Here is a 21,770-nt window from a genome sequence, read left to right on the forward strand (position 1 = left end):
TCCATCAAAAGCAGGGCAGGGCAGGGCAGGGTGAAGCAGGGTAGGGGGTGAAGAGGGCAGGGGGTGAAGCAGGGAAAGCAAGGCATGGCAGGGTCACAGAAAACCTACCTACATGTGCTTTACATACCATAGAACTTGGGTTGACGTTGACTATTTTCATATCATTGACCTCCGCACAGTACTTGCGCTATGTCCACGATGTGCCTGCCAATCCACCCTAAACTAGCCCACTCGCTTCCCTCTGCCCAACCCAACCCCAAATTACCCGCATGAACGAATAATGACGTCGAAACGCACTATCCCCTCCACGGTCGGGTTGCAGCGGCAGTGGCTCGTTCGGCTGCTGTCAACCGAGGCGCAACAACGGGACGTTTTCTTTCCTTCTTTCCCTTCGCCAGGGGTTGTGAAGTGGGTTGTGTTGGGTGGGCCGGATCAGTATTCCGTCCAATAAAGACCCTGCGGAGAATGGTGATCGCCCAGTTTTTCTTTTGGAGGGTGGTGGACGGGATCCCGTCGCTGGCTGGTCTGGTACCCTGCAGTTCACTCGGGGGATCGTGAATGAGAGTACCTGGAAGAAAGGACACGAGACGTGACTGATGGTGCACTCGATGCGAGAAACAGGCTTTTTCGTTGCCCTCTCATTTCTTCGTTCGCTCCTTGCAGGAGTTAGAGTAGTAAAAACTAGAGTTTATCCTTCACTTTTTAATTATTGAACCACTAATCTAAGGCCGCAATCCCAATTTCGCAGGGAATTGGGAGGCGAAAAAAGTGGAAGCTATATCCGCTCAAAGATAAAGGTGGAAGACAGTACGTCCGCTCCAAGATAAAAAAGGTGGAAGACACGTCCGCCGTGGATGTCCCTCCTGTAAAGGCTTCTGGAAATAGTGCTGTTTTCGTTGCTTTTGCTTTTGGCAAAAGCCGTGAACGGTCGACTCATGAAGGGTCACTCTTCTTTTTCCTCTCTGATACTCTTGGCTCAACTAGATCGTATCCACCTGTTGTAGGCAGGGCCTTGTCTTAGCCATGTACCCTAGAGTAGAGAACTCTGGAGATGGCCATTACTCTGTACCTGACCCGTGTATCCTTCTTGTAGAAACGGGGGCTGAATTGCCTAGGGTAACTTACAGTAACTTGTTTCTTTATTTCCGGCCTTGCAATGTCACGGAATATGCGAGTGCGTCGTTATTCACAATGTAAGTGACCCAGCCAGACGGTGTGGTTGTTTCGAAACGAAACTGGCCACCTTACTTTGCCTCACGATTTCATGAACCCTTCAATATGCAAGGAGGAGAGAAAGAAAAAACGGGTAACCGTCTGTCTTGGTGTGGATTCGGACACTAGAATAGACCCTTTGCTCCGCATACCAGAACACGGACCCGGACACAGGCCTGGACCAGGCACAGGTTTGACCACACTCCATGTGAGACTGCACACCACCTCACACGATGTTGGGACAGGGTCGAGTGATAGCTGTGACTGAGAAGCACATTGCATACAAAGTGGATAGAGAGTAACTAATAGTAGTAATTATTAATAGTAATAGTAATGCCACTACTAGACGCATTTGCTGGGGTATGATAATTCCCTCTCCCAGGAGATTTCCTCCACCTAGCTGGGGAACAGAAGGGAAAAGGTGTTTAAGGAAGTCATTTTCGTATCTCCAGTCCCTGCCAAGCCTACTGTTTCCGGCGAGGGACTAAGGTGCAGTGGGTGTGGCTAGCTATGTAGATGTAAAGCAGATAGTCCAGGGCCGCCAACCAGACATTAGAACACTAGGTCCATCATTATGACTATGACTGGCTTAATTTTCTGTGTGAGGAAGGGGCAAGAAGAGAAGTTGAAAAAGATGAAGACCCAAAAGAAGAGTGACGTAAGAATAGCGTCCTGTCTGGGCGATCGACAATTGCCGGACCTCGCCGATGAGCGGCAAAAACCTCGATCGTGAAGGGCTGTCGTGGTGCAGGGGAGCAGTTATTGTGCGACTTGGCTCGTTGATGGGCGAACGAACGTCTCTCTCTCTCTCTCTATCTAGGTAATCATTCTTTTACAGACCTACCTACTACTACAGACACATCATCTTTTTGCTCTAGAAGTTTAAGGTGGTAGTGGTGGTTATTGTATCTACCCCTCGGTTGATAAGGGTGTGGCCCCTAAGGTCTCTAACTTCCTGGTTGCAGACCCGCGGGTATGTTGCCAAGAAGGGGCGTTAGCGAGTGAGAGAGCAATGATCAAAATGTCGAGCGAGTGGACCGTAATAACAGCAGTTTAATCAGTAAGGGCAAAGAAGAAAGAAAAAAGTCGTTATGCGTCAAAACCTAATCATCAAAATGGCTATGAGCAGCTTTCGCCCCCCCTCTCTGTGGCTGGTTGACGTTATACAAAGGGCCGCATATGAGGACAGGGTGACCTGCAGCACACTGACCGCGATGGGAAAACATTGACCGCGATGGGAAAAGGTCAATTGTGAAATGGGGGTCTTCTGGCATGGGCAATTTTGTTTCCCCCTTCAACGAGCGGGGCAGGGGTTAGTGGTGGTGGTGGGGCCCGGGATGGCTCGTGTTGCAGGGATGATGATATGGAGAAGTCCCGTCCGCCTGTTGATCGCGTTTGGCATTTTCGCCTGGCCTTGCACAACTTACACCACCACCGCCGCCGCCCCAGGACACACTCACACGCACTCACTCACTCACTCACACTCACTCACATAGAAGACATGCTTGCATCTAGATACTCCAAGTACTTTACTTTATACATACACCATGCATCATCAAGTGCTGCTGCAAACCCACAAACGCCATTGGGAATTGGGGTACATGCCAAAGTGCACATACTTACGGAAGCTAGCCTACAACCACTTTCACTTTTACTACCTACCGCTCATGCAGCCATCGTTCAAAGGGTGCAGCGTATACTACGGTGAGAAAGATAGAGAAGGGAAGGGAAAAGCAAGAAATGAAAAGAAGCATTGCGTTGAGAATGGTAAATGATACTACTGGATGCGGGACTTGGTGCATGACAAGGTTTGATTGCGTAGAATACTACTCTACCAGAAAATATTTTCCTTTTAGACCATCGAGGGCAAGTTAGCAAAGCAAGTGGGATTTGGGGCATGTTACTGCTACCTTTACCATGTTCTCTTCTGTTGCCTGAATTGTGCTATGAGATATCTCACTTATACCTTGCCTGTTTGAGGAAAGGTACACACATTCTTGTTCCTTCCTTCCACCAGTTCACAGTAACGTCCCCCCCCCCCCCTCGCTCCTCCCCCTTCCAAAATAATCTCTAAATCCCCAATCCCATACTCCCTGTTCGGTCATTCCCACCACTCCCCCCTTCACGTCCCCCACTAGGAACTAGAGTAGTTAGGTTTAGTGGTTTCCATCTCTTCCGCTCTTCTCTAACACAAACCACCGGTGCACCTCCTCCACCTCCACCAGACCCAGTCCATCCGCTACTGCGTACCCTACATACCCACTACATATGCACACAACGTGCCCTACACACTCTTATTTGACTAGCACATCTCGTCTGTCTCTCTCCGCGGCGAGGAACATAAAGCGAAGGGCGCCACCCACACACACCTGGGAGAAGGCGTCACCAATTGGTTTGCATTTGTCAACTTACAGGGTGATCACCATCCTCCTCTTCCCTATATCTATTTCATACTCCCACCCGTTCTGTACCTCTATTGCGCCCTGCCTACCAGCTCTTCCCCCCATTACAGACACATCGATCTACTATTCCGTCTGATTGTAAGAAACGAAAGAAAGAAATAAGAAGCTGTTGTATCTTACATCATCCTTGTCACTCAATACCACCCCCCGCCACTACTACTGTCACAATCACATCACATAACGACCACCCGCCATCTTTTTCGACAACGTTGAAAGACATATTTTCTTATTCAACAATAACTTGCTTATCGTTTTCTCTGGTATAATAATTGCGCGTTCAATAAGATCTGTTACAATGACAACCCCAATCCAGACTGTCCCGGACCACCATTGGACCATCAGTACCTCGACAGGTCGACGGGTATCCCTTCTCTGTGACGAGGAGATCAAAAGCGTATACGAGTATGCCTCATCTTCAGCATCTTCAGCATCTTCACCAACGCCGCCATTATCCCCAGCATTTGGCAGGCCGTATGCTACCCGCCATGATTCCATTGAATCAAACTCCTCCACGACTTCTTTGAACTCTTTATTATATTCACCCCGTACACCTCCAAATATCGGTCTTCCACCCTTGAATAAGTTCAGGTCCGGTGAAGCTGGGCCAATGTTTCCTGGATCGTCCCCTATAAACTCGTCTCCAAATCTAGTTACCTCGATCCTAAGTCACCAAATTCTCGAGCCGGAGCAGCTATCGCCAAGGACCCTTACCCGCACCCCCGTCAGCTCCGTGCCCCCATCTCCAAAATCCGGCGCCCCAAATCCAGTCGTCAAGAGGAGTGCTCGGCGGTACACATGCCAGTGCGGAAAATCGTTTACAACTTCTGGTCATTTGGCGCGACACACCCGAATTCACACTGGGGAGAAGAACTATGTCTGCCCAGAGGACGGTTGTGGGGCCAGATTCAGCAGACAGGATAATTGTATGCAGCACTACAGAACCCACCAGAGCGGGTCAGCCACCAAGCGGGCGGCGAGGAAGAGGAGAATGTCGGCCGAAGATGTTGTGCTCCAAGAACAGCGAGCGGAGACCGCCGCTGTCAGACCTGAGTTGCACCCCCGGATGCACACATATCACTCGCAGACGCACCCGGTATCGTACACACACTATTCAGACTCGTTCGGCGGTGAGAGTGGCTTGAATGCGTTAGCGAGTGTGGCGAGCGCGACTAGTTCGGGTTACCATTAAAGAGTGAAATTCTATTCATCCCGGTTGTTTCGTTGGCCCGTTTTTTTTATCCACCGCTGCGCGCGAGAAAATATACGCTTTCGGTCGTTATCTTTCGGAGGAAAAAAAAAAAAGAAAAAAGAAAAAAGGAGAAAAAAGGAGAAAAAAGGAAAAAACAGCCCCGCGGGGAGCCAAAATTTCTCCCCCTCATTCCTTTTACTGCAGCTGGTGGACAAAAACAATATTCATTGTCACCTTTGTCTGAGATTCGATGGTAGTTTTAATCGGCGGTTGAAACGTTAGTTATACTACACTTTCACTTCTCTGTAATATTTTTGAGGTTTTGATTGATTGCATCATCGATTTTTGTTTTCTCTTTCCTTTTTTTTTTTACCCTTCACTTCTGGCACATGATTTATCAAAGTTTTTTTTTTTTTCCCCTCCGCGTTTATATAAGGGTCTTCCTTTGGGGGACGGTTCTGCTTCAGGGTCGTTTTGGTTAGGCTCTTTTTTATTTCGTTTTTCTGGGTGGGGTTGCAATTTTGGGGGGCTTCGTTTTTCCTTCTCTTTCCTTTCTTTTTCTCAACTTCTACTTTATTCTTTCCTTTGGGATATTCGGGTTTAATGGCGTTAAAACGGTATTTTATGTTTTTCAATTATTGGTATGGGGTGGTCTTTTCATTTACAACAATGGTTTCTTTTCCTGGGTGGGTTATCAAGGCTTCTCCTTCATTTATTCACTACTGGGATCACTACATACAGAAACGATTCTTTATTATCTGAAAACTACGGGAAAATATTTTTCAACTGTCCTGGGTCTTTCCTTTTTTTATTTTTCCTACTGGGGTCACGGTGGGGGGTTTACTGACAACAAAACAAAAAACGTGACTTCACAGTTCGGGTCATACGATCAGAAGACACTTATTCAATAATTCTTGTTTGCTATTTCTTTCTTTTTTTCCACTTCAACTTTCTGCACTGCTCGATCTCGTTACTTGCTTCTTGAAACGTGTGCATATGGGTTATGGGATGGGTCTTCTCTTTTTTTTTTTTTTTTTTTTTTTAAAGGTATCAAGGATTGGTTTGCTTTAACCTCAAAGGTTGGTGTTTGGTACCAGAGAGCAAATTAGGTCAAAATTATCAATCTATACACAGTGAGATTGCTGCTGAGACATTTATCCAATTGAGTGTTTCGTAGTGTGGTTTGATATCGATCCCTTAACAGAAGGCCATATATCAGGTTGTTGCTGTTGCTGTTGCTGGTGCTATCTAGCTAGCTGTTGATATTGATTGCGCATTATTACTGGTACACGCAGCATTGCCCCGTTCCTAGGGCCAGAGGCTTTCCTCGGTGTCTTATTTCCGCTCTGCCTTGAATATTATTATTACTATTTTTCCTCCTCCTTTTTAACTTTGACATTTGTAAGGTTCAGATGCTCCCAGGTTTAAATCACGTTTACATACATACATGGCTGATCAGCGTTGCGGGGAACCAGTGTCGTGTTCCACAAGCTGTAGCCTGGTGTAGGCCCTACTGCACAGGTGCATGCAGTGTGCGCACGGTCCGTGTCGGTGTGTTAGTAGACGGATATGGCCTCCGTCAGCCTCCACCTAAGGTTTTCGCAACGCAACGCAAGGTAACGGAGGTCAGCGAGCGAGAAGCAACTAGCAGCTGTTGTTGTTCGACATCACCCGAGTAGCAACAGCAGCAGAGCCAGAGGCAGCAGAGCCAGAGGCAGCAGAGCCAGAGGCAGCAGAGCCAGAGGCAGCAGAGCCAGAGGCAGAAGCAGAAGCAGAAGCAGCACCTTGGCCACCCCCCTGAAGGAATCCAGGCCACCTTGCTGCCTCAAAACTACCCTTTCTTGCCTCGTTCCATATCACAACGCTTCCTCTCTCCCTACGTATTCTCCATCCCCATCCCATCATCCCTCCTCCGGCAGCAAGACCCACTCCATGCGGCCAACGGTTTTTTCTTCTCTCAGATTCCATTCATTCATATCATCATCATCCATCATTAACCATCACTCAAGTATTTATTGATGAATTTCATGCCCCAAAGTACTTACCACCCCCCGGTATTTCCCTCTATGCTGGGGTCTGGAACAGGGTCTAGTCCTGAGATCAAGGGTCCCGATGACATCAGCAATTTATTTCTTTCTTCTCAAGATGTCTCTCCCTCTAGATCTCCCTCTCTCTACCGGATATGGCCGAAGGATAGACGAAAACGGTTTCACTATTCCCTGCGTTCACTGACGTTTCCATATCTATAGACTCATTTCAAGCGTCATTTTGGAATCTACAGATCTGACTGACCCCCCAAATGCTATTAAAAAACCCTTCAGCTTAAGCTCATCGCGGCGATCTACGGTGATCCTGAACCCTTAACCTTTTTCCACCCTCTACCGCTCCCTTTTCTCGCGAGCTTGCCCCTTTTTCCGTCGCTTGGGTGGTACCTGGTTGAGGCTCGCTGCGTATCAGTTTTCTCCACTGTTTATCAACGCCGAGACTAATGTTGATGTGACGTCTAACTAACGTCATGTCTCATATCTCCTTTCCCGCGCCCGCTAGGCGAAACCCTGGTTGATAAATTCTCCGATTGGCTGGTCACCCCGACCCCCTAGAATTGGAAAACCATTACATCGATCGATCGTGGGTTCCAGCGAGCGAGCGTTGTGGGACCCCAAACCAGGGCAAGTAGAGCCGTAAGCCATCGTTAGTAACCGACTTCAGTGTGGATCGTGCTGTTGCTAGGAAATCGGTTTACAACGAACCAGAACTCCTGTGGGGAAAAAACGAAAAAAAAAACTCTTTTTTTCAACGTCAAGTCAGTTGGTAATTTTTGTGTGAACCTAGAGTGTTATTTAGTGATATGGACGGGGGTCTCCCCAAGAAAGGGGAATTCCGTCGGCTGGCGCAACGCGTATGAACCGAAGGGGTTCTGTTCTCATGTCTTTTCTTCCCTTTTGGTGCGATTTGATCTCGATCTCTCCAACTGTGCCAACGCCATAGGTGGTTTGCCTGACTTCCCGCACATTTCTTTGCTTCTGCCACTCCGGGGAAAGGATTCGAACCCGGGAATCCATTTTCATCGCAAAAGGTTACCCCGGTCCGGGAATCGGGAACCCCGGAGACGAGAATTGTGACTGAAGGTCCAGATGGCAGAGGGAGGGACGTGTTCTAGAGTTCTTGCCTGCTTGCAGGCCTAAAAACGAGGATCGAAAGAAATTGTGGAGAAAGTTTTTTAATCGGGACTCCCCTGGGAGATGGTCCTACGATCTGAACAGCGGATTCCGATCTTTGTGGGGGTGAGACAATGCAGGGGCCAGCTTTCTTAACTGAACCGTGGATCTGGTCCGTGGTAAACGTCCGTTCCATCGTTTGACTCCCCCGGGTTATGTGTCCTATCATCTATGGGCGTTCTCTATGTAAAGAAGCTTAAGCTTATGGTGGGTGGTGTGTCAATCAGGTGATATCGTGAGTTTCTAAACAAATGTTGTTTAGAGATCACCCTTCCTGCCCTGTTTGCCAAGCATCGCAATAGTCGTTCATGTCTGCTAGATCTCGGCGTTTCTTACTAAACTTTTCCTGGCTGGTGGTGGATATAAGTGCAAGAGGCTAACCAAGACTTCACCACTAAGTAGGGCTTGGTAAATTCGCTTGCATCCGTAGTGCAGCATTGCTTTATCATCAGGATGACACATTAATGTGAAATATGGTCATTTCCACTTCTCCAGATGCATAGTCCGTAGTTCATTACCCTACGCAGAAAGATCTTCAAAAATCAAAATGATCTACAAATCTGGGCCCACCACAACAAATTATCTTTTTACCTATGTACGTATCTATGTACGTATCCAGGAAACCGATAGAGAGATCAGCTGAAGAGAAGCTTTGATGATTAAATATAGTACTCATGCAGGCCAAGATGAGCCCTTCAACCCAGTACCCCCCCAGGCCTCGGTCCCGCTGAGAAAGATACACCAATTGTGGGTCTCGACTTGGCACACACGTGCAGATAATGAAATCAAATGATAACGTCCACGATATCAAACATACATACCACCACTAAACTTTCGCAAATTACTTCTCGACCTTGGGAGAATGGAAACAAGGCTCCTTGGCTACTCCATAGGAAACGATGTCCATATCCAGTATGCCAAATGCTGCTTGGTAAGCATCTCAAATCTCAACCGTGCAGAGTTCAGATTAGGTGGGATCAAGTAGGCTAGGAATTAAACGGCTGGCCGGTCGGCCGGGAAAACCCGTGAGGAATATTTGATTTGCCACTTTGGGCTATGTTTCTGCAAGCCACAATTTCCTACCGAGTTGATAGAAAAGGAGGGCGTGTAGTTTGATTTGAGGGGTAGTAGATGAGGCTAGTGCACGAAATTTTCCATGGACTTTCCCACCTAACCCTACTATAATGATGCCACTAATACTCGAAGTGGTGTTAGGGTATTCCTCTTAGCGTTGGCAGTTGAAGTCGGAGTTACCGATTTGTCTTACAAATTCTCACGAAGATGTATGAGGGAAATAAGTTGATTTAGGGGATGTAGGATAAGAGGGGGTAGAGGGAATGGCGCTGGATGATCGTCAGCCATCAGCTGTCGAAAAAACCGTTTTAACGATCAAAGCTCCAAGTAATTCCGAGACGTTGCTGAACTTCGACGGTGTTAGGACCTCGAGGTGGGGGAAACGACAAGAAGATCTAGAAAACTGACGAGATAGAGTACTTACATATAGTTAAACCCGCGTGGAGATATGCCCTTCCTTTTCATGGATGAGGAGACGCACTGATCTGCTCATCCTTTTTACTTTTTTCTTACGTTTTGTGTTTCCCTTGGCCCAATTATTATTGAATGTGTTTCCTGCAGAGTTTTCTGATGCTTTTCGCTTATGTAGTGGGTTTCGAAACCGGCATGGAGTAGATAAACTGCTTTTGCATTTAATTTTACTCCAACAAGGTGTGTGTGCTGGCTTCTGCTCTGGTTGATGAAGATCAGCAAAGGCAGGGCAAGCCACATTCGGCCCTTCTTCTCGGACAGGGCAGCGTCGTCGTCCTCCTCCTCCTTTCTCAGATGAACTGTTGTTTTCTATGTAGGGTAATGATATGTACATATGTCTGGGTAGTTTGAATTGAAACTGGCCCGCATGAGTAAAGTAAAACATATGCAGTCAAGACATTTGGTACTCGTAACACGTCAAATCGGTGCAGTCCGTGCTACCACCAGATATGCATAGTACAGATATACTGTGCAGATATAGGGTAATGATCCACCAAAAGGATTATTTATTTGGCGATCATATCTCGTGACCCAGAAGATACATGAAGGTCACAGCGCGCAGCCAATGGTATGTAGCCATTAACTGATATCCAGGGGCTTGGGAGATTGAGGGCGTTAAACTTGATTGAAAGAGTCGTCGAACGCGAAATGTCTACCTACTTTATGCACCCCATGAAACGGGATCTGGCATGTGCTCAAGCCGGGGAAGTGGAAGATGAAACGGTGGGGATTTTCTACACTACATGCACACTCTGGTGTAGATCTTCTGTGAGTCCAGTGCAAGTTTTTAAGGTGCCCTGCTGAACAGGTAGTGGTTTCGTCATTTTCAATGTCATTGCGTTCACGAGACGCCGGTGGACATGTTTATAATTTCCCTCTTTCATTAGCATAAATCCACTGTAGTGGCAGTGTAATCTAATATTTTGGCTTGGTCTATCATAACTGCTCGATCACGTTCGTGGCTAGTGAGTGGTTGGTTGCATGCAAGATCTTGGTACCGAGTGAGGGCTCGTGATGGCCCCTTACTTGGTTTGGCGAGTAACAGATGATAATTATAACTAGACTGATAAACAGATCTTCAAACTCAAATCTCCACCACGTTTTTGATCACCTAATGGAAGTAGATCCCGGACCATGCCATTGTAAAGCCACGAGGATATGGTCCAATGAAGTCTCACAAGTGCCGCGCGCGATCGAAGATCGATTTGTTATGAATAAGTATAATACTATGTACTTTAGTAGTTATGAAAAGGGGAAGTTACATCGAATTCTGAAAATCGAGACCTTCCGCGGTGGCAAATTGTAAATCATCGCCATCGAGAGCATCGCTTCTGCATCGCCGGATGTATCTTCCTGCCTGTAGAATAGGACTTTAAGCAAATCAAGCATGCGATGCGAAAATCCGAGCCGAATTCTGGATGGCCATGGGAGACGTCGGTAGATAAATCGAAAAAAATGCCCAGAGTTACAAGTTTTTTTTATAGGCCTAGCTATGTCGAAAGCGTTTGACATCAAATAAATCAAATGTCTACCGATAGTTATCCCGTGAAATATTTTCATTAGTGAGGTCTACTCAAAACTCACCTTAATACCATTGGCTATGCCATAAGGGCTGGAGTTTCATTGTACTTCTGTTGGTATGTAAACCAATTCTTTTGACCAACTATATAGCTGGGGTGTAGAGGTGGGTGTAGAGTAAGTTTAGCACTGAGACGGCAATTTTGACCCCTTTTCTCCGGCAGATTCCTAGGGATTATAAATTGTAGTCGAAACCCCGGGGCATTGAATTGGACGTAACATCTTTGGGTGGCCCGATAGGTTAAGCAAAATGTTTTTGACCGAGGTCCCCCTATTCCGAGGAGCGGAAGCACGTCTATCGGTGTGGATGTAATCATCATTGATACTGATGAGTTAGCAATATATTATATAACTTTACCCACTGCATATGTACAATCATGCAAGCAAGATCTGGAAGGCCATACGGAGATTGGTTTTATGGCTTATTTAAAAGCTGACTGCTTTGAATCGCCGGTTACATGTATATGTGATGTATATGTTTAATACCATTGTTTGAGGTATTTAGCCAACCAGTTCTCACGGCCCACGGGTAACGCCTCTATCAAATGCATGGAATAACTTCGTGTGTTACAGAAAAAAGCTTAGGTATGAGATTGAAGTCATATCGTGTCACGCAGCTTGTGAAACCTATAGAGAAGCACATCACAACTTATCACTCGGGTCGAGGACTCACCGAAACAGCAAGGGACCCGCATTAGATATACCCTGGCAACCTTCCACCAATTGCTATCACAGTGCCCGAGGAACATCTCCAAGAACACAACATTAGCTATCTCAACAAGGCTGCAGGAGGGATACAGACCTGCAGGAAACATGAATCTGTGTGGCACAGAAGTAAATAAATTCTTGAATGCCAGTCAACGTCAAATTCCAATCGGCGAAAAGAGATCAGAATAAAGTCAAAGCGAAAAGTAGCACGTCAGCCACCAAATAAGAGTTGTGTATATAAGTGAATAATGTCGCACTTGTATTTTTCTTCCGAAATCACATGTTTCATTCCCACCAGCCTGAACTTCTCACTCGAAAGATGTGCCTAAGATAGTGGAGTAAGTACGCGTTCCCGAAAGGACTGTTGCACTGTTGGAAGAATACCCAGGGCGCATGTTTCTGTTGCTGATTCCACCCCAAACTACCGAGTGCGAGATATCCGTGCCCCTTAATCATCTGCAACCCACTGTTCCAGCAGGCGGGAAAATCGGATTTACCTAACCGGATCCCGGCCGAGCGCACACGCAATTCAGGCGATTTAATCCTGGACATAATCAATAACCGAGACACACCTTTTCGAAAATTTACTTCACGAACGTATCATTGCCTTTCAATGTAACACGTTCTGCTCAAACAGCAAAATTCACTATACAGAGACATAATGTTGTTACATGTACCCAGGGCGGAAAACAGAGTATGTATGTACTAACCGCTTGATTGATACCCTGGTTGCCAATCCGCATGGCCAGCCCAACCGTGGATGATCAGTTGAATCAGATTCATGTTCCAGCATAACCTGGAAGAACTACTAGTGTGTGCCTTTTGCCGGTTGCTATATATGTTAGTAGCGATTCGCCAGCAGCAAGGGGTGCAGAAGTACCATCCGGCGAATTGAAAACTAAGCCGATATCGGTCGGAACCGCTATCGGTATTCAGTGGCCAATCCACTAGTTGGATGGATCATACCGAAATGCGGAACTTTAAGAGATGGATAGCAACGGCATCGGTCTAGATGGATAAATCCCCACCACCCCAGCATTTATATTTAAGGCCTGGTTGAAATCCAATTTATATAACCGGTTTATTCTTTTCCAGAGGACCAGGATAATTTAAAACTCCTTTCTATACTTTCTGGAGAAAACTGGGTATGCTTACTTGTTCGTCAGCCCTGACCAATGTACTATACCCCCCTCAAAAGATCGCCACATTAATATCATATAGGACAAAAGCAGACTCATTCTTATCTGAAGCAAGCGGTCTTACTGGTGGCCTCATATTCTCCCGTGAACCGTAGATTATAGAGTTGACGACTATGGATGGTAGATTTGCTGCTGTACCATGTGAAAGTGCATTTTCAAAGGGCTCGATATCTGCTGACGGGGTGATCAACTAGACTGGTCTGCTGTCTGATGGTGAATACGAGGAAAGCGTGCTGTCCCACACCGACCTGGCGACCTAGCTTGTGAGTTCCTACTATTGATATCATTATTAAATCAGAATAAAGGCTTGGCCTAAAGTATCGTGGGTGTTTCATACTTCGTCGTTCGTTTATCCTTAGACCAGAGTATATATGATAGGAGAAGCCTCATTATGTGACTTATCGTCTATTATGAACGTGTCAGTTTTGAAGATTGTGGCTGTATATCTGCCTATATGCCTATCGGGGTCTATTTGTATGAGAAATCACGAGTGATACCGCATGCTTGACATCATAGCTTCTATTCCTGTCTCCCGGGAGTGTGTGGATGTTATCGAGTGTGTTACTAGAGGCTACTTTGGTTAAACAAGTGTAGAATGAAGGATTTTAAGTTTTCGTACTTGATATATGCATATATGGCGGTATCCTAAACTGCGCGCGCTCTATACGCCGAGCCAATAAGGGCTTAAGATTACCCGAGCACTAAAGCCAACCCCATTTGCGGGGTTACGTACTCGCGCGGCCGGTTTGAAGCCGCTCAAAGAACTGTGGCGAGTGATCTGGCAGCCAATAAGAGCTCACGTTTTTGCATTATTCAGATCAATTACCTTTTCTGTCTGAGCGGTTTCAATCCGGCAGCGCGAGTATATACACCCGGATCATGGGATCTAGGTTCCGATTGATAAGGCAAGCCCATTCAGATGAGCTAGGATCGGGATGATATGATAGTTGGCATTGTATCAGCTCATTTGAGATGAGATGAGTGACTGCAGTAGCCTGAGTAAGCCCTGATATCGATAAGCCTGTCCGGTTCATTCGGTAGTTGCGGGGGTAGTGGGGGAGTGGGGGGAGTGTGGGGGTTTATCGACGCACTCGAACGGTCTCTTAAGACTATAAGACTTACAAGTCTTTATCTAGCCCTAGGGTCGGGTTGATGTCCCGAAATGATTCATTATTTCCACGCAGCCCTCTACGATAATGTTGGTCTCGAGGGCAGCAAGGCCCCGAAGCCGGGCCCCGATCCGGGAAAACACAGAAAGTAAGGGGATATCTGACTAATAGTATTTATTGTTAGTGAGGCCTATATTGATGACCACGAAGGTGGTGAACGAAGGGGGGAACGATGAGTGAGCTTGAGAGGAGGCGAATACACAGATAAATAAATGAAGAATATGGATAGGCGAATAGAGCGTATTTGCCAACCGTCAATTTCAAGAATTTACAAATTGTGGGGCTCCGAAATGGCAACCGGGGCTGTTAATTTTGAATTTCGGTGGGGCGGCGTGCTGTGAGATATACCAGGAGGATCACAAGTACCCAGTTTTGTTACTACCGAAGCTAGTATCATGGGTATGAATTTTCAGTTCCAATAGCGTACTTCACAGGTAGCGTGATGGGTTGTCTGGTTTTCGGGGTTTATTCTGTCATACCGTTAGCCAGATCGATTTTGGCCACTGCGGGGAACTGTCAATTTTGCCTCCCGAAACTGTCAAGTTTGAAGTGTCAATAGTTGAAATTGACGGTTGGCAAATACGCTCTAATGTGTATGTATTTTACACAATACCTATTGCATATTTCGGGGGATAATTACTGATCATTCAATCCATTAGACAGCGCTTGGTTGAAAACCAAAGACCCGAGCTCGAGGAACGGACGCATGGGGTCGGACTGCCTGCTAGTAGTATGTCATGAAGGCTCTGAAGACCGATGAAACAACAATGTTTTCGTAAAAAAACAGAAGCTATCGATCTTCCACATGGAATTCTGGCTGTATGTAACGCTTCCATCGGCCGATAACCATACATGAGTCGCTAAACCGAGTGATAGTTGGTGCGTAAATATCGTTTTTTTCAAATTTTTATATGATAGATGCGCGATTAGAGTTATACTACAGTACAATCTCGTTATAAGGATATTTTCTATAAGGATATTCGGCCTATAAGGATATACGTATGATTCAACTTTGGTCCCGACAGGGATTGTGTGGGTGAGCTGGGCACTTCTTATAAGGATAAATCGCCTATAAGGATATTTTGGGATGCAAAATTGTCACATTTCCATATCCTTATAGCGAGATTGTACTGTAGTAGTGTGCTCAAATGAAACTGTGTCAACAGCTTCAGACACAGTCAGTGTGTGGTAGGGCCTATGGTTCGCCTTCAGAACTACTAGCGGGTGCGGTCACAAACCGTCACCCGCACACACCTACAAGTCCTACTACTGCCCGCCTGCTACCTGTACTGCCCGCCTATGTATAGACCAGTCTGCCCATCAGCGAGCGTTCACCCAAAATTTGGTGGGTAGCAACCGTTGCATCCTCAGGGGAGCGGGCAGAATAAGGGGCAACGCTCGCGCTCGCTGATGGGCAGACTGGTCTATAAGGGTTCTATTTTTGTATTTAGATAAATCTACGCGAACACCACAAGTGAAGGTACGGATAACACACGTGATAGTATTTACCATGTACATATCACCGCGGTTGTATGTACCTGGACACGAAGTTACCCTACATACTGGTCAAACCGCAGACATCAGCACCTAGCTGTACATGTGCACTCGATAGCTACCAGTAATAATGAGAAACTTTTTGATTCTAGCGATTGGCTTATTCCTCTCATACTGTGTGTATTCCAAGTATAGCCATCAGATGATTGATTTTCAATGTTTCAGTTCACGTGTACAAACCGGTATGTAATGCGGCTCACGATGACGTACACGTCAACAGCTCTACTTAACCCCACTAACCACAGCTCAAGCCCAAACTCAACCAAACTACAAAGCTCAACTAAACAACTTCAAAATGTCAGACGAACAACAACGCGAATTCAACAACCTCAGAGACGAGCAGGCCGCTCAGAACAGTGGCAGCATGAAGGAACACTGGGAGGCGAAGCTCTTGGGCAAGAAGGTCGTTGATGGGGCCGCCTCTGAAGCCGTAAGTTTACGCCTCTCTGCTGTGTAGTGTACGTGATGAGCTGAGATTAAGTGGAGTCTACATTCTCAAAGAATGATCTGCCGAGTGGGCATAGGGTACTTGGGAAGGGTAGCATGATGACGCTGGATTACAGGCCCGAGAGGTAGGGTGATATTTCTTGCGTATTGCTTAGGAAGGGCTGTTGCTGACGGTGTGTTAGATTAAATGTTCATGTCGATGAGGATGGGACTTGTAATAGGATTTCTATGGGCTAAACGCCATATCTCCTAGTTCTTCGGCACCTCGCACAATGAAAATGCGGCGCCATATTTCTTTCTTGTGTTGATCATGAATGAAAGATCTAGATAAATAATGATATCTATTTGATTGCCGATATTTGGTCCATGTACTATGAGTGTTATCCACAATGGTAGCTCTTCTCAAACGAGCTCTCTCGTCAGATGATAAATAAGTTACTGGTTTTCGCGTTTTACAAGCACTGGATGCCCCTGCCAACTATAGCTTACCGGATTTGGATGTGTGTGTATATGTGTATGTGTATGTGTTTAACCATCTGTTTTGTTTTGGAGCTAATAATATGAGTCAAGAATATCTAGGATCATAAGTCCCGAAACCAAATCACTGTTAATTTCACAGGCCGAGGGTGTGTTGAAATGTATCTGCTGTCGGAAACGGTAAATCTTTGACTAGTCCCCCGTTGTACGGTATTTAATTTTCAATGTAGTGTAGTAGTTGAGGACTATATAAGGTTGAAAAGATCCAAATTTCATTAGTCTATCGAGATATCTTCAGTGATGCGGTACGAGTGATAGTGTGTGATTACATGAAGTAACAATAATATAACCGTTCCAAAAAAGTTAGAATACATGTACCTAAGAGAGTCCTAGGCTCAAGGACAGCAGTTTGATCACAGTATTCATGGTTGCATTTTCATTTGATATGCCTAGGGGTTACAGGTAGGCTGTTTAATAATTAAAGGGCTTGTCAGGTAGTGGCCTTAGGCTCTCATCTGGGAACAAGCTATGATTTTGACCATAACACTAAGCTGTTTAATTTATTTTTATCATTTCAGCGTCTTAGAGAGCAAGCAGGGAACTGACCTCAGCGGTTTCTTTCCATCTTCTGTCATTTTTTATCCCGTGTTTTACATCCTTTTTCTCTTAATTAATGAATTAAACTGAAAGAAAAAAAAAAAAAAAGGAAAAAAAATCCCTCCCCCCTGGCTTCTTCTTTGGTGCGTGATTTATATCAAGGTATTAATTGAGTGGCTGTTGATTGATTGGTAATTCATTTATTGTTCGCAGCTATAGCAAGTGGCTGTTAACTTCATGGATGTATTCGTTAAGCACTCGATAGGTTTTAGCTTTGTAGTAGGACTATAACAAAGTGTGCTCACGTATCTGTTCGAATGTTTTCGAAGTCTGCTTTTTTGCCATATATAGATGAGAGATGCTCTGGTTCATCTGACTGTCTGCAATTCGTTTACCTGTCTGAAATTTGTTTACCTGTCCACTATTAACCTATTTCTCCACTCATAACAAGATTTCGGCTCTCTTATCACTCACAGCATCCCAAAGCTCGGTTCATCAACCTCTAAAAGCCATACTTTAATTTCCATCATAAACTCTTTTGAATTCTCAGCACCTCTATATCACCAATCCTCACCCTGCTCTGGTTCCGTTCTCAGTTCAAACTCCACACACTTAATTTCAGCATCAATATCCAACATCTCCGACACTAACTTGACCTGTTCCAAAAGTAGCCTCATCCATGCTGCATCTTTCTGGGAGGAGCCCTCAAGCTCAGCGGAAGCGAGGTTTTTAAGTTCAGATGCAACCTCGTCGTAGCTAGTTTGTAGGTACTCCCTTTGTGCTTTTAGCATAATCATCTGGGCGCGCAGTGCTGTCATTGTTACTTGTGTTATACAGATATGGTCTTCCTTTTGATGTGGGATTGCTTCTGACGGAGGTTGCACATTATATAAGAATCGGCACGGCATTCAAGATGGAGGTATGTACCAAGATATGTATGCCGTTGTGGATTTTTCAAGAAAGCATTATGCAGGGGCTGAAAGAATATAGCAGTAGATAGTTCTAGCAGTCGATGGATCCGGATCCTTGGAGATATCCGTTTGCTGTTTATAATAGGCAAATGGAAGATAGTCATTTATGGTCAACACCAGTCGATTTTATTGTGGGCTACTCGTGGATCTGTTGATATCTCTATTGTGGGAAACTCTTTCAGAGCGTCTATTTGGACGCGAATAATTGGGCCTAAATTCGGAGAGGAGCATGGCCTACCGGAGAGTTTAAGGTGCATGGCTCTGGAGTACAATGCTAGAGGAGGCGAGCTTTATGAGGGTGTCTCTTCGGTTTTCTTATAGTGCTCTTTGATTTGAAAGCATTGACAAATCAAATTTCGTTAGAGAGTTGCCGGAACAGTAGATCGATAGAAACACTCCATGGTAACCTATACATGAAGACTGTGGCAATTTAATTGCCTGCTTAGCCTTTCGGAAAATGCAGGGAAACCTTGCACATTTAACAAAGTGTTTGAATGCGTGGTTCAAGAGTTGAGGATGACCTAAAACTCTTAGAGCGACCGAAAGCCCAAGAATCCCCGTATGGACACTAGTTCTGGGCTGACAAACTGAGGGCTAAACTTCTGAAAAAGGGACAGCAGACTTGGTATTATTTCAGTTATCGTTCACCAGGGCACGAATCACAAAATTAATGAATTATCAATCAATCAATCATACCGGGACTTTAAGGCATCAAACGGTTCACTCGACAGGACTTCTACTGAAGAGGGGGTAATGCACGTACGAACTTGCTACCCCCTTTCCGACGCCAAATACTTGAGGTATTCATTGATGCGCTTGCAAGCTAAATAGTAGATATGGTTAACTGGTAGCTATTAATTATATATCAGACTATAGCTAGACCCTAGTTACCATATTTTTCACAAGGAGCTCTGTAATTGCCGAGAAATGAAAGATGTTAGTTGAGACTAATACTCATACTAGGTGATCTACTGACTTGGGCTCTCTTCTACTTGAACTGGAGCTTTGTGAGGGAAGCAACAACTCCAGTTAGTATATCCCAAGCCTCCAGCACGAAGCGAGGAGAGGGCAAAAACATATAAAATTAATCAGTTAAAAGTTGTGGAGGTAGGTTGGGTCCGGCAGAAAATATTGCAGCAGGATTGGCGTGTCCCGACGATCCCCCCTTCGAATCGAATTCCAATCTGCCTGCTAGGGTATTCAAACCCAGGCTGATGACCGCAGCAAAACCAAGGAACAGGGCTGCCATAGAATTCCCAGTTTTAAGGCGGAATCCGACGTACTGTTGGGTGTGCAAACATAAGCTCAACACTAGATGCCAAAACCCCAATCTAATTTTGGTCTATAGGTTTTCATACACCAGGCCACTCCATGAGCAAACTATGTTCTAGTGAAAAAGAATCAATTTGTGGGATCAGATTTAAACTTTACACGCACAATGACTAGGAACACTAAGTCAAAATGGGGGGTATAAATTGAGATGTGCCTATATCTGGCCGAAAATAAATTGGAGAAGACGGCCCCAACCAGGTACTTACCCCAAAACAATTCCAAGCATCAGGTACGATTGCCACTCTAATTTAAATGCTGAGGAAAACATTGTTTGACTACACGCCGGCCATTGCTCATGTGTTTGTTTGTTGACAGCGCTTGGGCTTGCCGAGGTAGTTAGTTTCCCGAGTGATCATCTGTGATCTTTAAAACCAGAAGGTTTTGGCGAGAGCCGACTGGGATCCAGCTTCGCAGCATACCTGCTCGCAAGTAAAGGAGAGCAGAGGTTTATCTGCAACACCATAGCTTCGAGTAAACTACCAGTTCTCGAATAGTTAGTTACGTGTTAAAACTCACCTACCTACCAAGTGGTCGATCCATACAAGTTATAAAACAGCTTCCACCTCTCCGTAGTTATGTCCCACGAATCGGTTTCCACCCCTCGTCCTGCCCGACCCTCTGGGTCTGTCTCCCCCCAAACAAAAACAAAACAAAACGGCGCGCACTGACACCTCTCGGCTCATGAGGCCGAAGTGAAGGTAGAAGTCGAAGGAGAGGAGGGGGATATATATCAGACAGACACTAACTAACCCACAAGTACGCGTGGCTGTCTGATGCGAGTCCGGTTGCTGGGCAAGAGGGGGGAGGGGGCGGGCGTGTCGCACCATCGTAGCGCGGCTTCAAGGGTGCCCGTTGAAGAAACTTTATAACGGCAGATTGGAACGGGTTGTTGGTGCAATGAGGGTTATGGATGGAGAGAGGGCGTCTAAGGCGTTTAGATGACGAGTGGAGGGAATGGCCCATGAAGGTCTAGAAAGTGTAAGATTTCGATCATGTTTCCCCTATTAGATGGTCGGGCTAGTTAGGTGGAGGTTATAGTAGTTATGAATAAGGGTAATGCCTAGGGTCGCGCGGATGGCAGGTATGATATTTTACAGGGCTGAGAAAGGGTTCGGGAATGGATTGCGAAAGGATGTGCATGGGATCGATGGGGGGAGGTAACGTTAGAAAAGAGCGACAAGACAGGACTGGTCCGATTCTATCTTTATAATAGCCGGGGAGGACATTTAGCTGCCGTTTTGTTGTTTTTCACCTACTGGCTTTATATCTTGGTTGGTTCGCTAGTGCTGGAGGAAGGAAGGGCAGAAGGGCGAAAGGGCGAAAAACCACGCTACTGATCGAACGGTGCTGCAGGTACAGAAGCGAGATCCCGAACTGCGCCGCAAATAGAACAATATGCAAGCAATAGAGAGCAAGAGAAAGAGAGAGAAAAAAAGGTAAAAAGAAACGAAGGTGTTATCTGAAGCTTGCAACGCTAGGCGGCGATACAATTAACACGAATACGGCGTCAACAAGACGCTCTGGTTCGCTGGCGGTGGGGAATTGTTGTTTGTATTGCTTCCTCCAAGGACCCTTTGAACGAGTGCAGTGTTTGGCCAGACGCTCACAGATGCAGGAACAAGCGATGATGGTTGTATCGGACCCCATCCGTTGAATACAAGTATTGGCCAGGAAGGGTAGCTGCCGCATCCTTGGATTGATTCCCGATGGGGAAGGAGACTGGGATTTACCATGTCTCAGATTTCCCTGTTGACAGGGGAAAGCGTCAGGTACCAGCGAAACTATGCCCCTCTGCGCCGTGATGTGATATAGCGGTGGCCAGTGGGAGAGAGTGGTAGACAAGTACTTTAGAGTAGTTACTCTAGGGTATGGTAAATCAATTCGCTCTCCTTTACTTTGGCTGGATGCTGGTAATTGCTGCTTGCTGGGTTATTGCTGCTGCTGCTGCTGCTACTGCTGGAAGGGTCTCGTGAACCCTTCGACTCTTCTTTTCCAACCTTTCTTTCTGTTTCTGACGTTTCTGTACACCCGTCTGCGCACACTGACATTCTTTCCGCGAGAAGGAAGTATTATCACTCTATATTTCCGTTCTCTTATCTTTTTACTTGTCTG

The 21,770-nt window shown here is 45.8% G+C and overlaps 5 protein-coding genes across 5 annotated transcripts; 2 read left to right on the plus strand and 3 right to left on the minus strand.

The window, feature by feature from the left end:
* Window positions 1-3,969: 3,969 nt before the first annotated feature.
* H6S33_007479 (uncharacterized protein) lies at window positions 3,970-4,863 on the plus strand (the record flags this gene model as incomplete). The annotated part of the gene is made up of 1 exon (XM_044838833.1): window positions 3,970-4,863. The coding sequence occupies one exon, from the start codon at window positions 3,970-3,972 to the stop codon at window positions 4,861-4,863; it is 894 nt and encodes a 297-aa protein (XP_044689015.1).
* A 6,249-nt stretch (window positions 4,864-11,112) lies between these two features.
* On the minus strand, window positions 11,113-13,743 carry H6S33_007480 (uncharacterized protein; the record flags this gene model as incomplete). Its single annotated transcript, XM_044838834.1, has 16 exons — window positions 11,113-11,154; window positions 11,211-11,238; window positions 11,400-11,529; window positions 11,609-11,625; window positions 11,909-11,953; window positions 12,007-12,023; window positions 12,193-12,237; window positions 12,297-12,456; window positions 12,623-12,637; window positions 12,709-12,744; window positions 12,793-12,834; window positions 13,147-13,282; window positions 13,360-13,385; window positions 13,449-13,516; window positions 13,609-13,682; window positions 13,731-13,743. The coding sequence occupies 16 exons, from the start codon at window positions 13,741-13,743 to the stop codon at window positions 11,113-11,115; spliced, it is 894 nt and encodes a 297-aa protein (XP_044689016.1).
* A 2,386-nt stretch (window positions 13,744-16,129) lies between these two features.
* H6S33_007481 (uncharacterized protein) lies at window positions 16,130-16,518 on the plus strand (the record flags this gene model as incomplete). The annotated part of the gene is made up of 3 exons (XM_044838835.1): window positions 16,130-16,264; window positions 16,321-16,406; window positions 16,464-16,518. The coding sequence occupies 3 exons, from the start codon at window positions 16,130-16,132 to the stop codon at window positions 16,516-16,518; spliced, it is 276 nt and encodes a 91-aa protein (XP_044689017.1).
* Window positions 16,519-17,915: 1,397 nt separating this feature from the next.
* On the minus strand, window positions 17,916-18,173 carry H6S33_007482 (uncharacterized protein; the record flags this gene model as incomplete). Its single annotated transcript, XM_044838836.1, has 1 exon — window positions 17,916-18,173. The coding sequence occupies one exon, from the start codon at window positions 18,171-18,173 to the stop codon at window positions 17,916-17,918; it is 258 nt and encodes an 85-aa protein (XP_044689018.1).
* Window positions 18,174-19,706: 1,533 nt separating this feature from the next.
* H6S33_007483 (uncharacterized protein) lies at window positions 19,707-20,485 on the minus strand (the record flags this gene model as incomplete). The annotated part of the gene is made up of 5 exons (XM_044838837.1): window positions 19,707-19,713; window positions 19,865-19,981; window positions 20,078-20,134; window positions 20,201-20,282; window positions 20,413-20,485. The coding sequence occupies 5 exons, from the start codon at window positions 20,483-20,485 to the stop codon at window positions 19,707-19,709; spliced, it is 336 nt and encodes a 111-aa protein (XP_044689019.1).
* Between the last annotated feature and the right edge of the window lie 1,285 nt (window positions 20,486-21,770).

The sequence above is a fragment of the Morchella sextelata genome, assembly GCF_020137385.1.
Source record: "Morchella sextelata strain SCLS chromosome Unknown scls_23, whole genome shotgun sequence".
In the NCBI taxonomy this organism is placed as follows: domain Eukaryota; kingdom Fungi; phylum Ascomycota; class Pezizomycetes; order Pezizales; family Morchellaceae; genus Morchella; species Morchella sextelata.